The sequence below is a fragment of the Wyeomyia smithii genome, chromosome 3, assembly GCF_029784165.1.
Source record: "Wyeomyia smithii strain HCP4-BCI-WySm-NY-G18 chromosome 3, ASM2978416v1, whole genome shotgun sequence".
Classification (NCBI taxonomy): Eukaryota; Metazoa; Arthropoda; class Insecta; order Diptera; family Culicidae; genus Wyeomyia; species Wyeomyia smithii.
Genome location: NC_073696.1, coordinates 80054908 through 80072601, shown reverse-complemented (window position 1 = coordinate 80072601; position 17694 = coordinate 80054908). Strand labels below are relative to the sequence as shown.

The 17694-nt window shown below is 36.5% G+C and overlaps 1 protein-coding gene across 2 annotated transcripts; it reads right to left on the bottom strand.

The window, feature by feature from the left end:
• Nucleotides 1–814: 814 nt before the first annotated feature.
• On the bottom strand, nucleotides 815–17036 carry LOC129730076 (dTTP/UTP pyrophosphatase). 2 transcript variants are annotated; one of them, XM_055689102.1, is made up of 5 exons: nucleotides 16843–17036; nucleotides 1332–1582; nucleotides 1120–1266; nucleotides 913–1028; nucleotides 815–861 (listed from the first exon to the last, which is right to left on the bottom strand). In XM_055689102.1, coding segments are annotated over exons 1-5 (606 nt in total). In that variant the 5' UTR covers nucleotides 16933–17036; the 3' UTR covers nucleotides 815–859. The 2 variants fall into 2 exon arrangements, with proteins under 2 accessions (XP_055545077.1, XP_055545076.1); XM_055689101.1 differs by having other exon boundaries at nucleotides 815–1028.
• Between the last annotated feature and the right edge of the window lie 658 nt (nucleotides 17037–17694).

The window sequence follows — 17694 nt, the reverse complement described above, 5'->3', positions numbered from 1 at the left end:
CCGCGCCGATAGTAGATTCCAGTGCGCAATTTCTTTCTAACTTTGACCGGGTCAATTGACTGCCGCTGGCTTTCGTTGCTACTGAGTACATTCACTCGATCTGGTTCACCTTTTGGCTGCTATCAGTGTTACTGAGGTATTAGGGGTGGGAAAGTTGTGAATGTTCGATTTATCGAATACGTTCGACGTTGTGTTACGAAGGAAAGCGAATAAATTATGAAATAGCTATTTTAGTGATACTACTTGAAATCCGGTCAACAATTCGAAAGCAAACAAAAAAGCTTTGAATAGTATTGAGCAATGTCCCCAATGTGCAGCATCCCTAGCGAGCGGCAGAAATAAAGGCACATGCCATACTCGAAAAACGGCTTGTTCCGTTTCGACCCCGAAAGGTGTCTAGCGTTAAATTAGATTACTCAATAGATAATTACACCCGATTGCTAGCCGGATCGGGCCAGTTACTCGTGGCTAGCTCCATTGTAGTTGATCAGCGAAGGTCTCGCCCCAATCGGTGAAATTGAACTGAAACAGAAAAACGCCTTTTTGGTTATTCACGGAAACACCGTTGGAATTCAATCCCATCTTCCTGTTCACGCAGTCATGCATTTACACAGCAGCCTAGCCATAGGTTAGAAGCAGAATAGAAGGAAACCTGCTGGTATGATACAAAGCTCTGTTATTATTAGTTTGCTTATTGGTTGTTTTTCTGCTGATTCAGACATCATGTGTGCCAATGCTAACGGTTCGCTTCCCGTGTCGGTCATGCAAGGGTGCTTTTTATGCTTTTCGGAGTATAATTCAAACACGATACAAGTCAAAAGTCTACAACCTGTTGATTCATCCGCTTTGCCATTTTTTTTTCTATTAAGGAATGCGAAAGTTACTCAGTTATTTCATAGCCAAATAACTTACAAAGTTCAGCCGATATCCGATATAAAGGTAGACCGACCACCGTAAAATAGTCGCCATCGATCTTCTCCACGAAGGTTCCTCCGATGCCTTGAATTCCATAGCCACCAGCTTTATCTCTGCGGAAAACCAAAAACCACAAACTCAATTAAACACTTCATGCTGTCCTCTAGTCGAAACATTGGCCATTTAACAGAAACGAATACTTACAGCGGCTCGCCAGTGTCAACGTAGGCTCGAATCTGTGCGGCGGTCGCTTTGCCAAAGTTCACTTTACAAGCTTCCGTAAACTTTACCTCCTTGTCGTGATATTTAATCACCACCCCGGTATAGACGATGTGCTGGCGGCCTATCAATCTGAACGAAATTCCCTTAATGTCAGGTGTTGGGTGTTTGTATACGCAATCTGAGTGACCACTTACTCACTAAGCATCTGGAATGCGACATCCGGCGCCTTTGGTTTGCCATACATCTTTCCGTCCATGGTGACCATCGTGTCAGCTCCGATCACAATGTCCGGCCTTTGGTTTGGGTTCTCGCATGCCGATAGGCGTTTGTACACTTCCAGAACCTTGTGGTAAGCCGTCTCGGCAACATATTCGCTGAAGGAGTAATCCGATTTATTGAGGTTTTCCTCAAATGTGGACGGGCAGAGCGCAACATTCGAAAGACCCTGAGAATAAGTGTAAATAAACTGTACTTTTTGATTTGATGGTGTTTATTCAATATAAATTATTGTATTAGGTTTAATATTTATTAAGTTGCTTAACTCGTGACATGCTTTCCGGACGCTCAGTAACAACAATTTCATTGTTTCAATTATGATTCTAACAGTTATTAAAAAACGGTTTTAACAATTGAGATTAATTCAAAACAGAAACAACCAAACCTCTAATCATGTATTGCTATGAAATATTGACATAAAATATTGACATACATGATCGAATCACACATTTTTAACTTAGAACTACTAAAAAGCACCTTTTTTATAAACAGTAATGAATTTATCAACATACATTTCTTTATAATCGTTAACTACAACGTTCAATAGGCACTGGGAAAGGAATAGGCACAGGATAGGACTCGGAAAGTCTTTGTACCACTGTGCAAATATGATTGTACGTAAAAGTAAAATAAAATTAATTCCAATTTTTTTGCAAATGTGTAATTATTTTGTTAGATATTATTCGTACTGCAAAGCGAAAATTAATAGAAACCTCCAGTTGTAACTAGCCATCATTAGATTCAGTTGCAGTCAGCAAATATTGTCATTTGGTGCCCCTGCTGACCCGTACGGTTGTGTACAACTTTCGAAGTATATTTAATTCGCTATCCTATGCCAAACTTAGAAAACTCACATTTAATCCACGGAATACACCTAAACAGGAACTAAATGTTCATTACTCTCTCTAATTTTTGAGTGCGAATGAACTTTAATCCAGTTGCCCTTATCTGAATTTATTATTTTACGGAATCTAATGTATTTCCATTATTTCCGTTGAGTTACAGCAACCAGTAGATACTTATCTCAAAATACAACGTAGGACAAAACATAGTCCTATAAACTAGTGTTTGATGAAACTTTATTTGTAAAGTTCAAATACTCATGACAGATTGTTTTAGAATGTTTTGAAATCCGAACTTAACTCTCTATCCTAAAGAAGCATTAGATAGCAATTTCATTCATCGACAGCAAACCATTGACTGAAGTTTTAGGCGTCAAAGAAACAATCGCAAAACGGACCAGGAATTACTGTCATTTGCTATCCACAGCTGAATAGTAAATCTTAAAAGAACACCAACAACAAAGTAGATATAAAGTACACTTTCCAACAATAACAATAATCCAAAGCTTGTCCTTAACGATTTCAACCCCGAAAGTTATGTGGCCTTGATCAAACCTTTAAAGCACCTATCAATCAGAATTGATTCCAGATAAAAATCTAGAACTACGAGAGAGACCCTATAAACTTATGATTCTTGATATCCAGTTCTAAGGTTCACAAGCAAATGCAAGCCCTTCTCAGGTGTTGCTTTCACTCTTTAATTTAAATCTTAGAACAGATAAAAACTAAAAACTTAAAAAAATATAAATTTCTCAGAAAATAATCCAAGGCAATTCAAGATAACATCAAAAAGAATCCTAGACCTGATATAAGGATTTGATCTCAAAATTAGGGATGAAACATGTACAAATTTCTCAGTAATACAGAATCTATATTTCTGTAATATAGATCCTGTATTACTGAGAAATATGGCCAAAAAAACAGATTTTTCTGCTATTCGGTCGAACTGACATCAATTTCAAATGTTGAATGCGGTCTAGTGTACCTAACATTTATTTAGCAGATAAACTTTGAAGCGATCCTCTTTTTCTTTGGAAAATCTTGATCGTAACATTTGCTAAAAAAAAGAACTTGTTTCGAATGGTGATAAAAAAAACTAAGACACATTATTGAGTATGATAAATTTGCCATGGAAGGTTGTAATATCAGCTTACTCACAAAGAAATTCTACGCCCTTGCGAGCGGCCTTGCGGCAGTATCGACACCAGCCTGATATCGAGGGCAAAGCATTGATACCAGCTGTATCGATACTTTGCCTGCTACTTGAAACAGGTCTATGAAAAGCTACCGTTTTTTCTTCATTTTTAATACGGGAAATCAGAGATGCCAGGTGTTACGATTAAAACACAGAGCATGTGGACTATTACAAGTAACTGTATTAACTGAGCCTATATCTAAAACAGTGTGGCCAAGAACTTTAAAGACTACAACATATCTCTCTTTTTATAATAAAACAAGTTCGATAAAAGTGATAGAAGGTAATGGAATTTGTTTACACCAAACAGTAGTCTTCGAAACGCTTTGGTAGCGTAATATCTTTACGAGGACGATGCACAACTGGTTCATAGGGTTGTTCAATATCCGTAGCAGGTTCGAGCCGTTCATCGTAATCAGTAGCGTCTGCTGATGATTCCTTTTCTACATAGGGTAATGGATGATAGATTTTAAAGTGTGATGTATTTCTTTTGAACCGCTGTCCTTGCTCGGTCTCCGCCGTTGCCATATTGCCATTTTTTTTCAATACTGTTGCTGGTACAGGTAAGAAAGTGGGTGACAGCTTATTTGATGGTTGCATATTTTTCATTAGAACTTCATCGCCGATTTGAAAGGATGTTTTCTTCGCTCCTGCTTTCCTATCTAGGTTTAGCTTGGTACGATGCTTGATCACAGCATCCTTATCTCGCATTTCATCGTCAATTACAACGTCATCACGAATATCAGAAACAAATCACGAAATCTGCGACCAAACATCAATGTGGCCGGAGGTATTGCAATGACGCTATGCGGAGTTACTGAATACATATAAAGATAATCTTGTTGTGATGCTTCAAGATCTGTTCCTTGACGCTGGCTTATCTTGAGTATTTACAGCAAAGAACGTTTTAGTCGCTCGACCTCACCATTCGCACAGGGCCAGTATGGTGTGGTATGGGTTAGTTTATTACCATAATCGACGCAGTAGTCGTTGAACTCTTGACTCGAAAAATTTCTGGCATTATCAGTCGTCAGCACCGATGGCAATCCCATTCTTGTGAAAATTTGTTTCAGTGTTCTGATAACATCTGCTGATAAAGTGCGGGTCATGAATTCTGCTATTACGAATCGACTATATAAATCTACAAGAACGAAAATGTATTTGCCGTTGGGTAACGGGCCCAAAAAATCGGCACTTAAATGTATCCAAGGGGCTGACGGCATCTCTCGAACGCGTTGCGGTTCCGGCTTATTCAGTGGTCCAACCAACAGGCAATCAACACAGCTTCGACACGTTTTCTCGACATCAGAATCTAATCCAGGCCACCATAAAGCTGCTCGTAATCGCCGTTTCATTTTTTCTTTGCCCGGGTGGCCGATGTGTGATATCTGCAACACTGTCTCACGTAAATCACGAGGGACAACAATTTTATCTCTGCGGAGCAGAATGTCTTTTGAAAAGCACATCTCTGACTTGAAAGGGGCGAATGCTTTTAAATTTTCATCCCAACAGTCATCATTCATGCATAGGCGTAGCCAGGGGGGGGCAGGGGGGTCCGTTCCCCCCGTTTACCTCATCAAATGATTTTTTCGCCTTCTTCGACCAATGGAATGTGGCTCTCTTGGTAATCATTTCCCTAAGTGGTGCTGTTAGAGTCGATAGGTTAGGAATAATTTTTTCTGAATGGTTAATCAAACCTAAAAAACTGCGCATCTCACTGGTATTTTGGGGACGTCGAAAACTTTTAATCGCACTGATCTTTTCGTCTGTGGGAAAAATACCGTGGGCTGAAAGCTGATGACCCCTTCACAATTATTTTTTTAAATTCACATTTAGCTTCGTTAATAATGAGCCCGTTTTCAGATAAACGATTCAATACTGCCTTTAATCGTGTATTATGCTCTTCTTCGGACGATCCGTATACCAGTATGTCGTCGATAAACACTTTTACGCCATTTAACCCCTTCAATACCCTTTCAATGCAGCGTTGGAATATTTCCGGTGCCACTTTCATCCCAAACATTAGCCTTTTGAAACGATAGTAGGCATCTTGTGTGACAAAGGTAGTAATATCGCGCGACGAAGGAGCTAGCTCAATTTGATGAAATGCTTTAACTAAATCGATTTTGCTAAACATTTTACATCCGTCTAGGTAAGGCATTATTTTCTCAAAAGTCGGTAGAGGATGCTTTTCTGTTATAATCGCTTTATTTGCTTTACGCATGTCCACACAAAGACGCACGTTCCGTCCACCGTCCTTCGGAGTAACAACAAGTGGCGAAGCCCAGCTGATATTGAGAGGTGCAAGCTCAATAATGTCTTGATTAAGTAAATCCTTGAGTTTGGCATCAACTAGCTTTTTCATCGGAATAGGCAATCGCCTACACGATTGCTGTACGGGTATTACACTGCTATCTATTTCAACCTCTACTTGCACATCTTTCAATTTTCCAATCATAGGCTCATTTACATCTCCAACGTGAAAAATTTCTCCATGTATTTCGATCAATCCAAGTTCCATCGAAGTATTTTTGCTTAGCAGACTGGCACCTTTTTTCTTGTCAACCACATAAATCTCATTTTTTTTTTTTTAAGGGGGGATTTGTTAGTAGCTTAAGTATTTATGATAAATATTAGTAAATAATGAGTATGTGTGTCCAATCACAAATGGTGACTTCTCAACACTGTTAGAAATTTGGAATTTTAATTGTTAGGATTTGTTTGCTTTCGCAATTAGGACTTATCATTCGTAGGGATTTAAACCTACTTGTCAGAAAAGGGGAAGTAAACTTACAACTAACTTAATTGCTAACTTATTGGCTATAAAGAGAGCTTATCGTAGCAATTGAGGATTGCAACGATTTTTGTCGAAAATTGTTAATAATTTTATTTGACATAGCTTCTAATGGTTCAACACCAGTAAGTCTATGTAATTCGAGTGTACCAAACCAAGGAGGACGCTTCAAAATCATTTTCAGAATTTTATTCTGAATCCTTTGGAGCGTTTTCTTCCTTGTTGAACAGCAACTTGACCAGATCGGTACAGCATAAAGCATTGCTGGTCTAAAAATTTGTTTGTAAATCAAAAGTTTGTTCTTTAAACAAAGTTTAGAATTCCTGTTAATGAGAGGATATAAACATCTCGTATATTTGATGCACTTGGCTTGTATACTCTCAATGTGCTCTTTGAAAATAAGTTAAATAAGCATTGGGAGAGATTTTCTACTTTTGCAAGTAGGAAGAAAAAATATCTTAACTTTTCTGCAATCGACTGCATATGACACGAAGACTTTTTCCTTTTACGGAAATGCTTGTGTCATCGCAGAACAATGACTTTGTGCATCCTGGAGGCAAATCAGGAAGATCTGAAGTGAATATGTTGTACAGGACTGGACCCAAGACTGAACCTTGAGGTACACCTGCTCTGACAGGAAATCTATCAGATTTTGAATTCTGATAGACAACCTGCAGAGTTCGATCAGTAAGATAATTTTTTAAAATTTTGATTAGGAAAATTGGAAAATTAAAAGTTTGCAATTTCGCAATCAAACCTTTATGCCAAACACTGTCGAATGCTTTTTCTATGTCTAAAAGAGCAGCTCCAGTGGAATAACCTTCAGATTTGTTAGCTCGTATCATATTAGTAACTCTGAGCAATTGATGAGTTGTGGAATGCCCATGGCGAAATCAAAACTGTTCATTTGCAAAAATTGAATTTTCGTTGATGTGTGACATCATTCTGTTAAGAATAACTCTCTCAAACAGTTTACTTATTGAAGAAAGCAAACTGATTGGTCGATAACTTGAAACTTCAGCTGGGTTCTTATCCGGTTTTAAAATGGGAGTAATTTTTGCATTTTTCCATAATTTGGGAAAATATGCAATTTTGAAGCAGCAATTGAAAATTTTCACTAAAAAATCCATTGTGCTCTCAGGGAGATGTTTGATTAGTATATTAAAGATTCCATCGTCACCAGGTGCTTTCATATTTTTGAAATTTTTAATAATTGATTTAATCTCATTCAAGTTAGTTTCAATTATTTCTGCAGGTAAAAAATTCTGGGAAGAAATTAAATCAAATTGACGTGTGACTTCATTTTCAATTGGACTCACAAAATTCAAATTTGAGTTATGAACACTCTCAAACTGCTGAGCAAGTCTTTGAGCCTTTTGTTCATTGGATACAAGAAAACGTTCACCATCTTTTAAAACTGGAATAGGCTTTGAAGGTTTCTTAAGAATCTTCGACAGCTTCCAAAATGGTTTTGAATATGGTTTCAATTTTTCAACTTTAGTCTCAAAATTTTGATTTCTCAGAAGAGTAAATCTATGTTTAATCTCTTTCTGTAAATCTTTATAAATAGTTTTAAAAACAGGGTCACGAGAACGTTGATATTGACGTCTGCGGACATTTTTCAAACGAATTAGAAGTTGAAGATTTTCGTCAATTATTGGTGAATCAAATTTCACTTGAGCCTTTGGAACAGAATAATTCCTGGCATCAACAATTGCACATTTTAATGCTTCCAAAGCGGAATCAATATTCACTTCGTTTTGCAAATCAAGCTCATTATTGAAATTTCTCTCAATTTTTGTATCTTTCCCAATTAGCTTTGTTATAATTAAAAACAGAGCTCATAGGGTTTAGAACTGATTCATGTGATAAAGAAAAAGTTATTGGAAGATGGTCAGAATCAAAGTCAGCATGTGTGATCAAATCACTACATACATGACTTTGATCTGTCAGCACCAAATCAATTGTTGAAGGGTTTCTTACAGAAGAAAAGCATGTAGGACTATTCGGAGACAAAATAGAATAGTATCCTGAAGAACAATCATTGAATAAAATTTTGCCATTGGAATTACTTTGAGAATTATTCCATGAACGATGTTTAGCGTTAAAATCGCCGATTATGAAAAATTTCGAACGATTTCTGGTGAGTTTTTGTAAATCACCTTTAAAATAATTTTTGTGCTCGCGTGTGCATTGGAATGGTAAATATGCTGCGGCAATAAATAAAACCCCAAGTTCAGTTTGAACTTCAATTCCCAAAGTTTCAATAACATTCGTCTCAAGATGGGGAAGAGCACGATGTTTGATTCGGCGATGAATAACAATTGCAACTCCACCGCCGGAACCCTGAATCCTATCATATCTATGAATCACGTAATTGGGATCATATTTTAATTTTATGTTAGGTTTCAAAAATGTTTCAGTAATAATTGCAATATGCACATTATTTACTGTTAAAAAATTAAAAAGCTCATTCTCATTGGCCTTCAATGAGCGAGCATTCCAATTTAATATTTTAATTGTTTTATTTAAAATCATTGCTAAATTTTAAATTAGAAACAATTTTAATAGTAAAATTTGTGCCTATTTGAATGGCTTCAAACATTGATTTTGCCTGCAACATGGCGTTCATAAGATCGAACATTGCCTGTTGCAAAAAAGAAAGTTTACCTGCCGTAATAGGCCCCAGGCAGTTGACATTAGAAAAAATATTTTCGGTAGCAATATTAGCTGGAGTGATAGGTGTACAATTATTTTCTAGCGTGTTTTGCTTACCCATATTAACGGTCATTTTCGATCTACCAACACTAGGCGGTATAATGTTCGAACTACCTGTAACCTGTGCATAAGTTAAACGGGTATGCAAAGGAGTAGGTAAACTATGCGTCACTGGTACGCTTGGAGAATTTTGTTTTGAAGTTGGTTTTAATTGAGAAATTGAATTTTGTTTACCTTGCCTTGCCTTAACAATTGCTAAACGGACTGGGCATTGATAAAAATTTGACATATGGTTGCCGTTACAATTCGCACAGCGAAAATTTTTACTCTCTTTCACAGGACATGTGTCCTTTTTGTGAGAAGAGTCTCCACAATTAAGACATTTTTGGTCCATGTTACAGAATTTGGAACCATGGCCATAACGTTGGCAAGTACGGCATTGGGTGATATGCTTTTCACCTCCGCCATACTTCCTATAAGTTTCCCACTTTACACGCACATTATACAAAGCATGTGCTTTTTCAAAAAATTTTAAGTTGTTAACCTCATTGCGGTTATAATGAATTAAATAATTAACAAGGGAAATTCCAGTTCTCTGACTGTTTTCGCCTCGTGATTTTTGTTTCATTAGAATTACTTGGGTAGGGGCTATGCCAAGTAATTCTGTTAAAGTAAGTTTGATCTCATCAACGGTTTGATCGTTGGTGAGACCTTTCAAGACAACCTTGAACGGCTTGGCGTTCTTGGTGTCATATGTAAAAAATTTGTACATCTTGTCAGTTAAATACTGAACAAGACGATCACGACCCTTCACTGAGTCGGCTAATAAGCGGCATTCACCTCTACGGCCAATTTGATAGGTAACTTTAACGTCAGAAACAAACGTTGAAAGTTCCTTTTCGAATATATTAAATTCAGAAAAAATAGTTACCACAATAGGTGGAACTTTCTCCTTTTTTAAAGATTTTATATTTTGTATAGTTTCATTATTGGTAACTTCCATTTCACCAGCTTCTTGCTCAGGCAAAATATCAAAAGGATTGACACTACAGACACTCGATGTGTCAGAAAGAGATGCCTCTCTTTTCCTCCCCGCAGCGATGCGAGGTTTCTTTTTCCGTCCAGCCATTTCAGGTGATACGAAAAAAGTTAAAACAAATGTTAAATTCAAAAGTAGGTAGTCTTGAGAAAGACTGATGGGAAATAACTTTCAAGTAGTCTTTAAAAGACACACTGACAAAACACAAACTTTGAAGCTATAGGCAGTCAAAGACCAGTCCACAAGCAACCGAAAAAACGTCTGATCTGTAGGACAGTTCAAGACGCACTGGCACATAAATCTCATGGTGCACTGTTTTATGCCGTGTTGCAATGTCAGCTTTTATAATTTTATAAACATTTAATTGACCGTCGCCGTAAACTCTCAGTACTTTTTTGGACTTGCACTCTTTGCTCACTACACAGCCTCTCTCCTTAAGCCATTTCCACTTATCCCGTGTAATCACATTAACGTGAGCACCGGTGTCGAATCTCCAATTCATTTTAATTCCTCCAACGAAACAAGAGGTTTTGTCTGATTCTGTACTTGTAGCATACACTTGTTGCAAATCGTCGTCGGAATCGTCATCCGTTGTATCTCCATTTGTAGTATCCGAAACATTGGATTGATTTTCTAACACTTGCTGAATTTTTGGCCGTCGAGGTATTTTTTCAGATTTCTTGATTTTAGTTTTACACATCTTCTTAAAATGTCCCGTAATTCCACATTTGTCGCATGTTTTGGTTCTAGCTGGACATTTTCTATCATTGGCGAAGTGGCCTGAATTTCCACAACGGAAACAAACATCATCACGTACTTGCCTTTTCACAAAGTTCAACGGAAGATCTTCGACCGCTTTACTCATTTGATCTCGGTTGCGTTTTACGGTCTCCAGCACTCTTCCTTCTTCTGCTATTTCCTGAACTGACATTAATTTTTTTTTTCAATATTGCTTCTCTCAACGAATCTGACAGACAGTGATCGAATACCTGTTCTGTAATGCGCATTTCCAATGCAGCTCCGTAATCACAAAGTCGGCCCTGATCACGGAGTCGATGTATAAATTTTTCGACTGATTCATTTTCTTGCTGCGCCATTTTTCTGAATACGCATCTTTCATACGGAATATTATTCAATGGGGCGAAATGTGCATCCAATAAACGAATCGCTTCAGTGAATACATCAGAACCCTGGGGCGGATTTACGTCATGTCCTTCTATATTATAGAATATGTCTTGCACATCTGGGCCTGCGTAGTGCAATAAGTATGAACTTTTGCGTGAAGCCAAAGCCACACAATTTACTTCCAGAAACAATTGCAGCGATCTTTTCCATTTAACCCACCGACTTGCGATGGACGCCGTGTCCGACACATCAAATGGCACTAGCGTTGTCGACTTTTCCATTTTGCACTGGAATGAGGTTATGTCCACTTTATTTTATCAGTTTTGCCTCGATTAGCCCAAACTGTAGTCGGATTTTTTTCTCCTCAAATCGAAGTTTATCAATATCTTCGAATTTAATCCTGGAATCCCATCATTAGTCGCCAAAATGTTACGATTAAAACACAGAGCATGTGGACTATTACAAGTAACTGTATTAACTGAGCCTATATCTAAAACAGTGTGGCCAAGAACTTTAAAGACTACAACACCAGGTGTTTTTGAAAAATGTAAGCAACTACTCGAGACACCGACTAAATCTGCTTAAAGTCTGAAAATAATTTGTCTGTGATTTGAAAAAATTGCGTTCGCGCAAGCAAAAGTCTGCAAAAATTTTCACACATATTTAGAAAGTCTGCGCAAATGTAAAGAAACTCTGACAAAAATCTGTAGAAACTCTGGAAGAAATATAATTACCGTAAACTGGGGTGACTTTGATCACCGGGGTGACTTTGATCACTGTACCTCTTTTTTGAAAATGTGGTAAAAAGAGCTCGTAGTGCTTGGGACTTGTCGTAATCTTCACTGAATGCGTGGATATATGTTCGCATTGCTACTACTCATGCATTTCCTGCTATTTCAAGAGTGTTTTTCTTGCTAAAATATTAATTGAAAATAAAGTGTATTTTTGGCGATTTTTGTTGCATACAAACAATCGGTTCAAGCAGATTCAAAACAACAAGTTGCAATACGTAAAGTTTTTTTAGTTTGTTCCCAGATTAGTTCTTAAGATGAACAAATATTATAACATTACATTTTATTGTTATTTTTGCAAATTTTTCCTCAAAGGCAATGTTGAGTCCCAATATTCTCCACAGCGTATTACATATTTCTTCTCAACAAAAACCTAAGACGTGAAGTAACATGCAAATTTGGCCAATTTCATGTCATATTTTTCGTGGACTAGTTTTTGATGATTTTAGACCACCTTCTCTCTCAGTGGATAACAATTCATATATATTCTAAAAATTTTGTATGAATCTTGTACATTCGCCATTATAAACTGTTCACGTAGAATGTGAATGGCCCCCAAATTGCTTTCCATATCTATAAACTCGTTTAAGCCGTTTGAGGCTGTTCAATTTAGTGAAAGTAGCAAAGTGTTTCACCAAATTCATCAAAATAATGAAGTGATCAAAGTCACCCCGGAATGATGATTGGTGTAAAATTTTTAGAGCATATTTAAAAACAGCAAAAGTGTTGTTAAACTCTTGAAGTAGTGACTGAATCTTTTTCAATGCATGCCAGTACTTATTTTAAAAATATCAAAGAATGTTGTTTTTAGTATATTCTGAAAATATTTGAGATACAATCAAAAAAGTGATCAAAGTCACCCCAGTTTACGGTATCTGCGAATCAATAAAAATCTGCACACCGACTCTGCGTTTCGAAGAAAAATCTGCATATTTTTATCTCTGCGGTCAATAGACCTAATGGGAACACAGTGGGACAGAATTATATGTCACACACACAAATCAATGCAATAGCATAAGCGCGTCTGCGGCCTTTATTGTCTGCCTTTTGCTTTAACTTCTTTATTGTCTGCCTTTTGCAAAAACTCGGCGCTTTGCTCTGCACAGACAGTATTCTCAAATGCAGGAGAATTTTTCTCGCAAGAGGCATGAAAAAACGCCTTAGAAATGAGCGGGTATATTCAATCCTTCCTTACTTACTTAACATACTGTCTGCTTAATGAACTATATTCAATTCTGTTGGTGTCTTTAACAAAATCAAATTTTTGCACTGTTTGTAGAAGACTTTAACGCGATGCATCGTATCCGCGCATTTCTACAAGGATTTTCCGTTAGACAATTTGTAGCAATCAACAATATTTTCCGATTTTATAGTTTCCCTTTAGCATCGAAAAATATCTTGGCGAAAGTATCGATCCAGCTTGATATCGAAGTCGCTTGCATCGATGAAAAATAACGATATTTAGGCCCTAAAGTATCGATACCATAAGCATCGATAGGATATCGGCCAATGCTAACCGAAACATTTACCATGACGGACGAAATCATGCATGTAGGCATGTTCTTGAAATTCTTTTTCGATTTATTTATCAATTCATTCTCAGTTTTCGCGACAAAATTGTTGAAGTAGATCTTATGCATCTGATTTGACCAAAAATTCTGGATAAGACGCAGCTGGAACGTTGGGCGGTTTGCCGCTCCATCTCCTCCAACAATCGCTTCGAGTAGCGGGCCGACGCCTGATTCGATCAGAACCGACCTCCCGGCCAAGCGCACGTAGCGATGTAGCCACTTTTCTCTCGGTCTTTCTCTCCAGCATCCTTTAAAGCTATTTGTCACTCAGGGTCGCCGGCCGTCCGGAACCGTACTTTCTTTCGAAGCTCTGCGATTGTTGTTCAATAGTGCCAAAATGTTATAAATGCCGGAACGGGCGTATCCGGCGTCCACAAAGTGCCGCACGATCTCCGTTTTTCTCGCAGCGGGGCACCATACTTTAGACACCCACATTTCTGAACGTAATAACTTCACTGTTTTCGTCATCACGGTTAGAGTTTGACGTTTAAGCTATAATTTTTTTACTGCTGACTCATGGATTACTATGATTTATGATGCACAGACTATGATTTACAGACTATGATTTATGATGATGGATTACTATGATTTATGGTGCACAGATGGATTACTATGATTTGAGATGCACAGACCGTTATTTTAAAATAAATGCAGTTAAGAATCTGAGTACACCATTCGATTCTTTATGACGTCCTGAATCTCTGGTCAAAGTTTTAAAATCATCGTAAGGAACATTTTTGAGTAATGCCACTTTTGAAGGTTGTTAAGTACAAAAGTGATATAAGACCGACGAAATACTTATTGTAAAGCACGTTTTTCAACCACCGTTTTATGAAATAACTTCCAAAATAGTTTCTACACATTCCAAGGGTTACATCTCAAGACATTAACAATTGGTGAAAAGATTTATTTGAAAATCCCACAGTGCACAGTGGTCTAAACTCGAAAAATCGTGCTCGTTCTATATTTGACTGTGAAAAATTGATTTTGTGTACTCAATGTCTTCAACAAAATTGTTTCATAGAACAAGAACCTACCCGAAACCTATGTGTGGACGATTTGAGTTCCCAATTTGTAAGGAATCCAAGCCCAATTCCTGTCTACAAATGGTATTCTAGCAATTTTCACGTTTCTAAAGTTTCTAGGACAACCGCTTCGCCTATTAATTAGATCACACGAAAACCGAGCCAGTGTACGATTAATATTTTATAATATTTAATATTTTATAAAAATACCATGGAGCCTTTCGAGTTATAGTGTGCAAATCCTTTAGTGATACATACATTTCATACAAGATTCATAAAAGATTCAGATGCCAAATTGGGAGAAAGGGTTTGATAACCAAATAGCTTTTGCATTAACAAATTATAACTGTTCAAATAATGCATTAGCTAGCCTTGAACGAATACTTTTAAAATTGTCTCTGATGGGTGCAACATATCGATGAACAGAGCTCTTCGGCTTTTACCGTCCCCGTAATTTCAGAAATATAAACCATGTGTGATTTCTTCTAAGCTTCGGGCACGTACCGTTTGTAATTTTTCGTTGGTATGGTCCATTCCAGCAGCTCGTAGCCAATGACATGAAAATAATCTTATATTCCGCCAGATCGTAGCCAATGACATGAAAATAATCTTATATTACTTTGGCATTGGCAATGTCGACAATTTTTTTTTTCTTCATATTCATGACACGGTACGAATGCTAAAAAAAAAACAAATATCTAGAAACAGAACTATGGGTACACTCTCTTTTGGTTAGAACAACGCTGCTTTATTAACCAAATTGTCAGTTTTTTTATAAAGAATTCAAGCTTTTCGGAACAAGCGATTCGATTGTTTCAAGAATCTGTTTTTGCACTATATCTTTATACTTTCGTTTTCATGTGAAATATATAAACACTGTCTTATGATCTGTAATTAATTGGCCTCTTGTCGTTATCAAAATTTCAGATCACGTTATAAATTAACGTACGAGAGTGTCTACAAATTCTTGTAAATTGAAAAAGCGTTTGTCTTAAATTGAAAAAAAAATCGACTAATTGCTTTAATTAGTTTGAATTAAAACTAGGATAAACATGAAACATGATTTTGAAAATTATAAATTCTGCACAGTATTTTCCTAATTTAGGATTGTAAGTTCCCTGTTACCCGCAAATTAGGATTTGGCCGCATTTACTCGGAGCTCTTAAAACTTTTCTTAATGGTCGTCAGTTTTTGATGTATCTTGAACACTTTTTTATGTTTTTTCCGTTATTTTACTATTTTATTGTTACTTTTAATTATCATTTGCCGTAACCCAACTTTTTTTACTGATTCATTCTGACGGTTTCTGATTACTCTAATTGACTTCCCAGAAATAATTAAGCCTAATTAGCTCATAAATTACTGTTCTACCGATGGTTGTCCCATGTTTAAAGAAAACTATAAAAAAATTAGTAAAGGATCAAAAATAAAACAAACATTTTATTGTAAATTCCGTTTAACGGTAAAAATATCAAAATTGACTACCGTTTTGATTCAAACTTTGAACAGTCTCAAACTTCAGAACAGTTCAGAATAAAAATCGAGTTATTATAAATAGTTAGTGTAGTAATAAGTATGGTTATTATATACCATCTCGTTCCTTGAACTGTCCTTTACATATTTACCATGTATAGCCCATTACTATAGGACCACCAGGAAATCATTAAGCGTTAAAAGAAGTGACAGTCATCATTTAGACAGTTTGTCTATCTATCTCTTAGTATAATTGGTGTTTATGTTGGAAATTTCAATTGAAACCGAATTCCGAATTTTTCTTGTTTCTTTTTCCAAACATGTCTAACCGACGATAAAGTTCGTTGATTTTTTAGTGCGTAAAATTGCATCATAGCTTAAATGTTCCATATTTGACGCATTACGGAATTTTTGGGTGGTCGAGTGAGTCCTGATTGACCTTTAAAGAATAGTTTTGAAAACAAAGTTGTGCATACCTATTTAAAAGATTTTTCAAGAAAAACATAAGATGGAACAAAATAGTAGTGAAAATTCTATTACGTAATATTGGCATAAAATTCACCTACACATGCTGTTTTTATTTTACATGAATTACTTTAAAAAATAACTTTGATTTTTGGTGAAGTACCTTAAACTTTTCAATAATCACCTAACAATTTTTGAACATAAATTTGAATTCATGAATTGTTTCACATTTAACTGTTTTGAAGCTTGTTTGAAACAGCCGAGCTGGTCATAATCACAACCGTTTTTCCGCGACTTTATCATTAAACGGAAACAACTTTTTTATGAACATAGCATTAAGCTATTATTAATTAGATATTAAGTCTAAGTTCGAAATCAGTTCTGTACTTACAATATTCTGAATTAACTCTTGACGCCTTGGAGATCCACTGGCCAGCACCACCCGTTTCGAGGTCAGTTGGTTTAGAATAGGTTTCAGCATGATTCTTCCAAAAAAAAACAATATCTGCTTAGGGTTAAACGATAAATTAACTTGACTGCGTTCGAATCAGCACGTGTTTTGAAAACGAACAACTGTTTACTGAAGAAGACGCTATGTTTGACAATCAGCTGATCAACGAATTCAGCGTATTGAAAAACCGACGCGCCACAAAAACACGCAGGTGGCATACGACGCAAGCTCTTTGCTTGCATGCAATGCTGAATGTTGTTGCTTGATATCTAGTGTACGGCACTAGTCTACACGTAACAGCGTTACGCGTTATATTTCTAAAGAAAAAAAAATTAAATTAACAAATTTTTATCAATTTCTTTAATTTTTAATCCTAGAACGATAGTCTGTATTAATTTGACTCGTCACTTACAGCTATAATATTCGTCCCTTTTTTTGACATTTCGTTGTTTTTGCTTAATCCACAAAGAAATATTTAAGCCTAAATCCTGGCGTTTGTTATTTATCGATGTGTTAACACCGTAATGACTATTCATCAACACACTGGTCAACACATATGCGTTCCTTAAGCTCAAACCAAAAAAAAATGAAAGGTTATAGTTATTCAACCATTCCTGTTAAATTTTGGTGTCCCTAGCCATTACCATTTTTTCAGAGACCTAAATGAGTTTTCTCGTACAAATAACGTCAAAGCGACAAGCCCGGCCCATTATTTAAAAGTCGTGATTCAATCAGACGTATGCATATCTTTTTACACTCATCAAAATATGAATACAATAACAAACACAGCTG

Coding starts and splice junctions, on each gene's coding strand:
- LOC129730076 (XM_055689101.1), bottom strand. CDS start 16,932: ATGCTGAAACCTATTCTAAACCAACTGACCTCGAAACGGGTGGTGCTG. Junction 1,583..16,842: donor AAGAGTTAATTCAGAATATT/GTAAGTACAGAA, acceptor ACTTATTCTCAG/GGTCTTTCGAATGTTGCGCT. Junction 1,029..1,119: donor GTTGACACTGGCGAGCCGCT/GTAAGTATTCGT, acceptor GGTTTTCCGCAG/AGATAAAGCTGGTGGCTATG.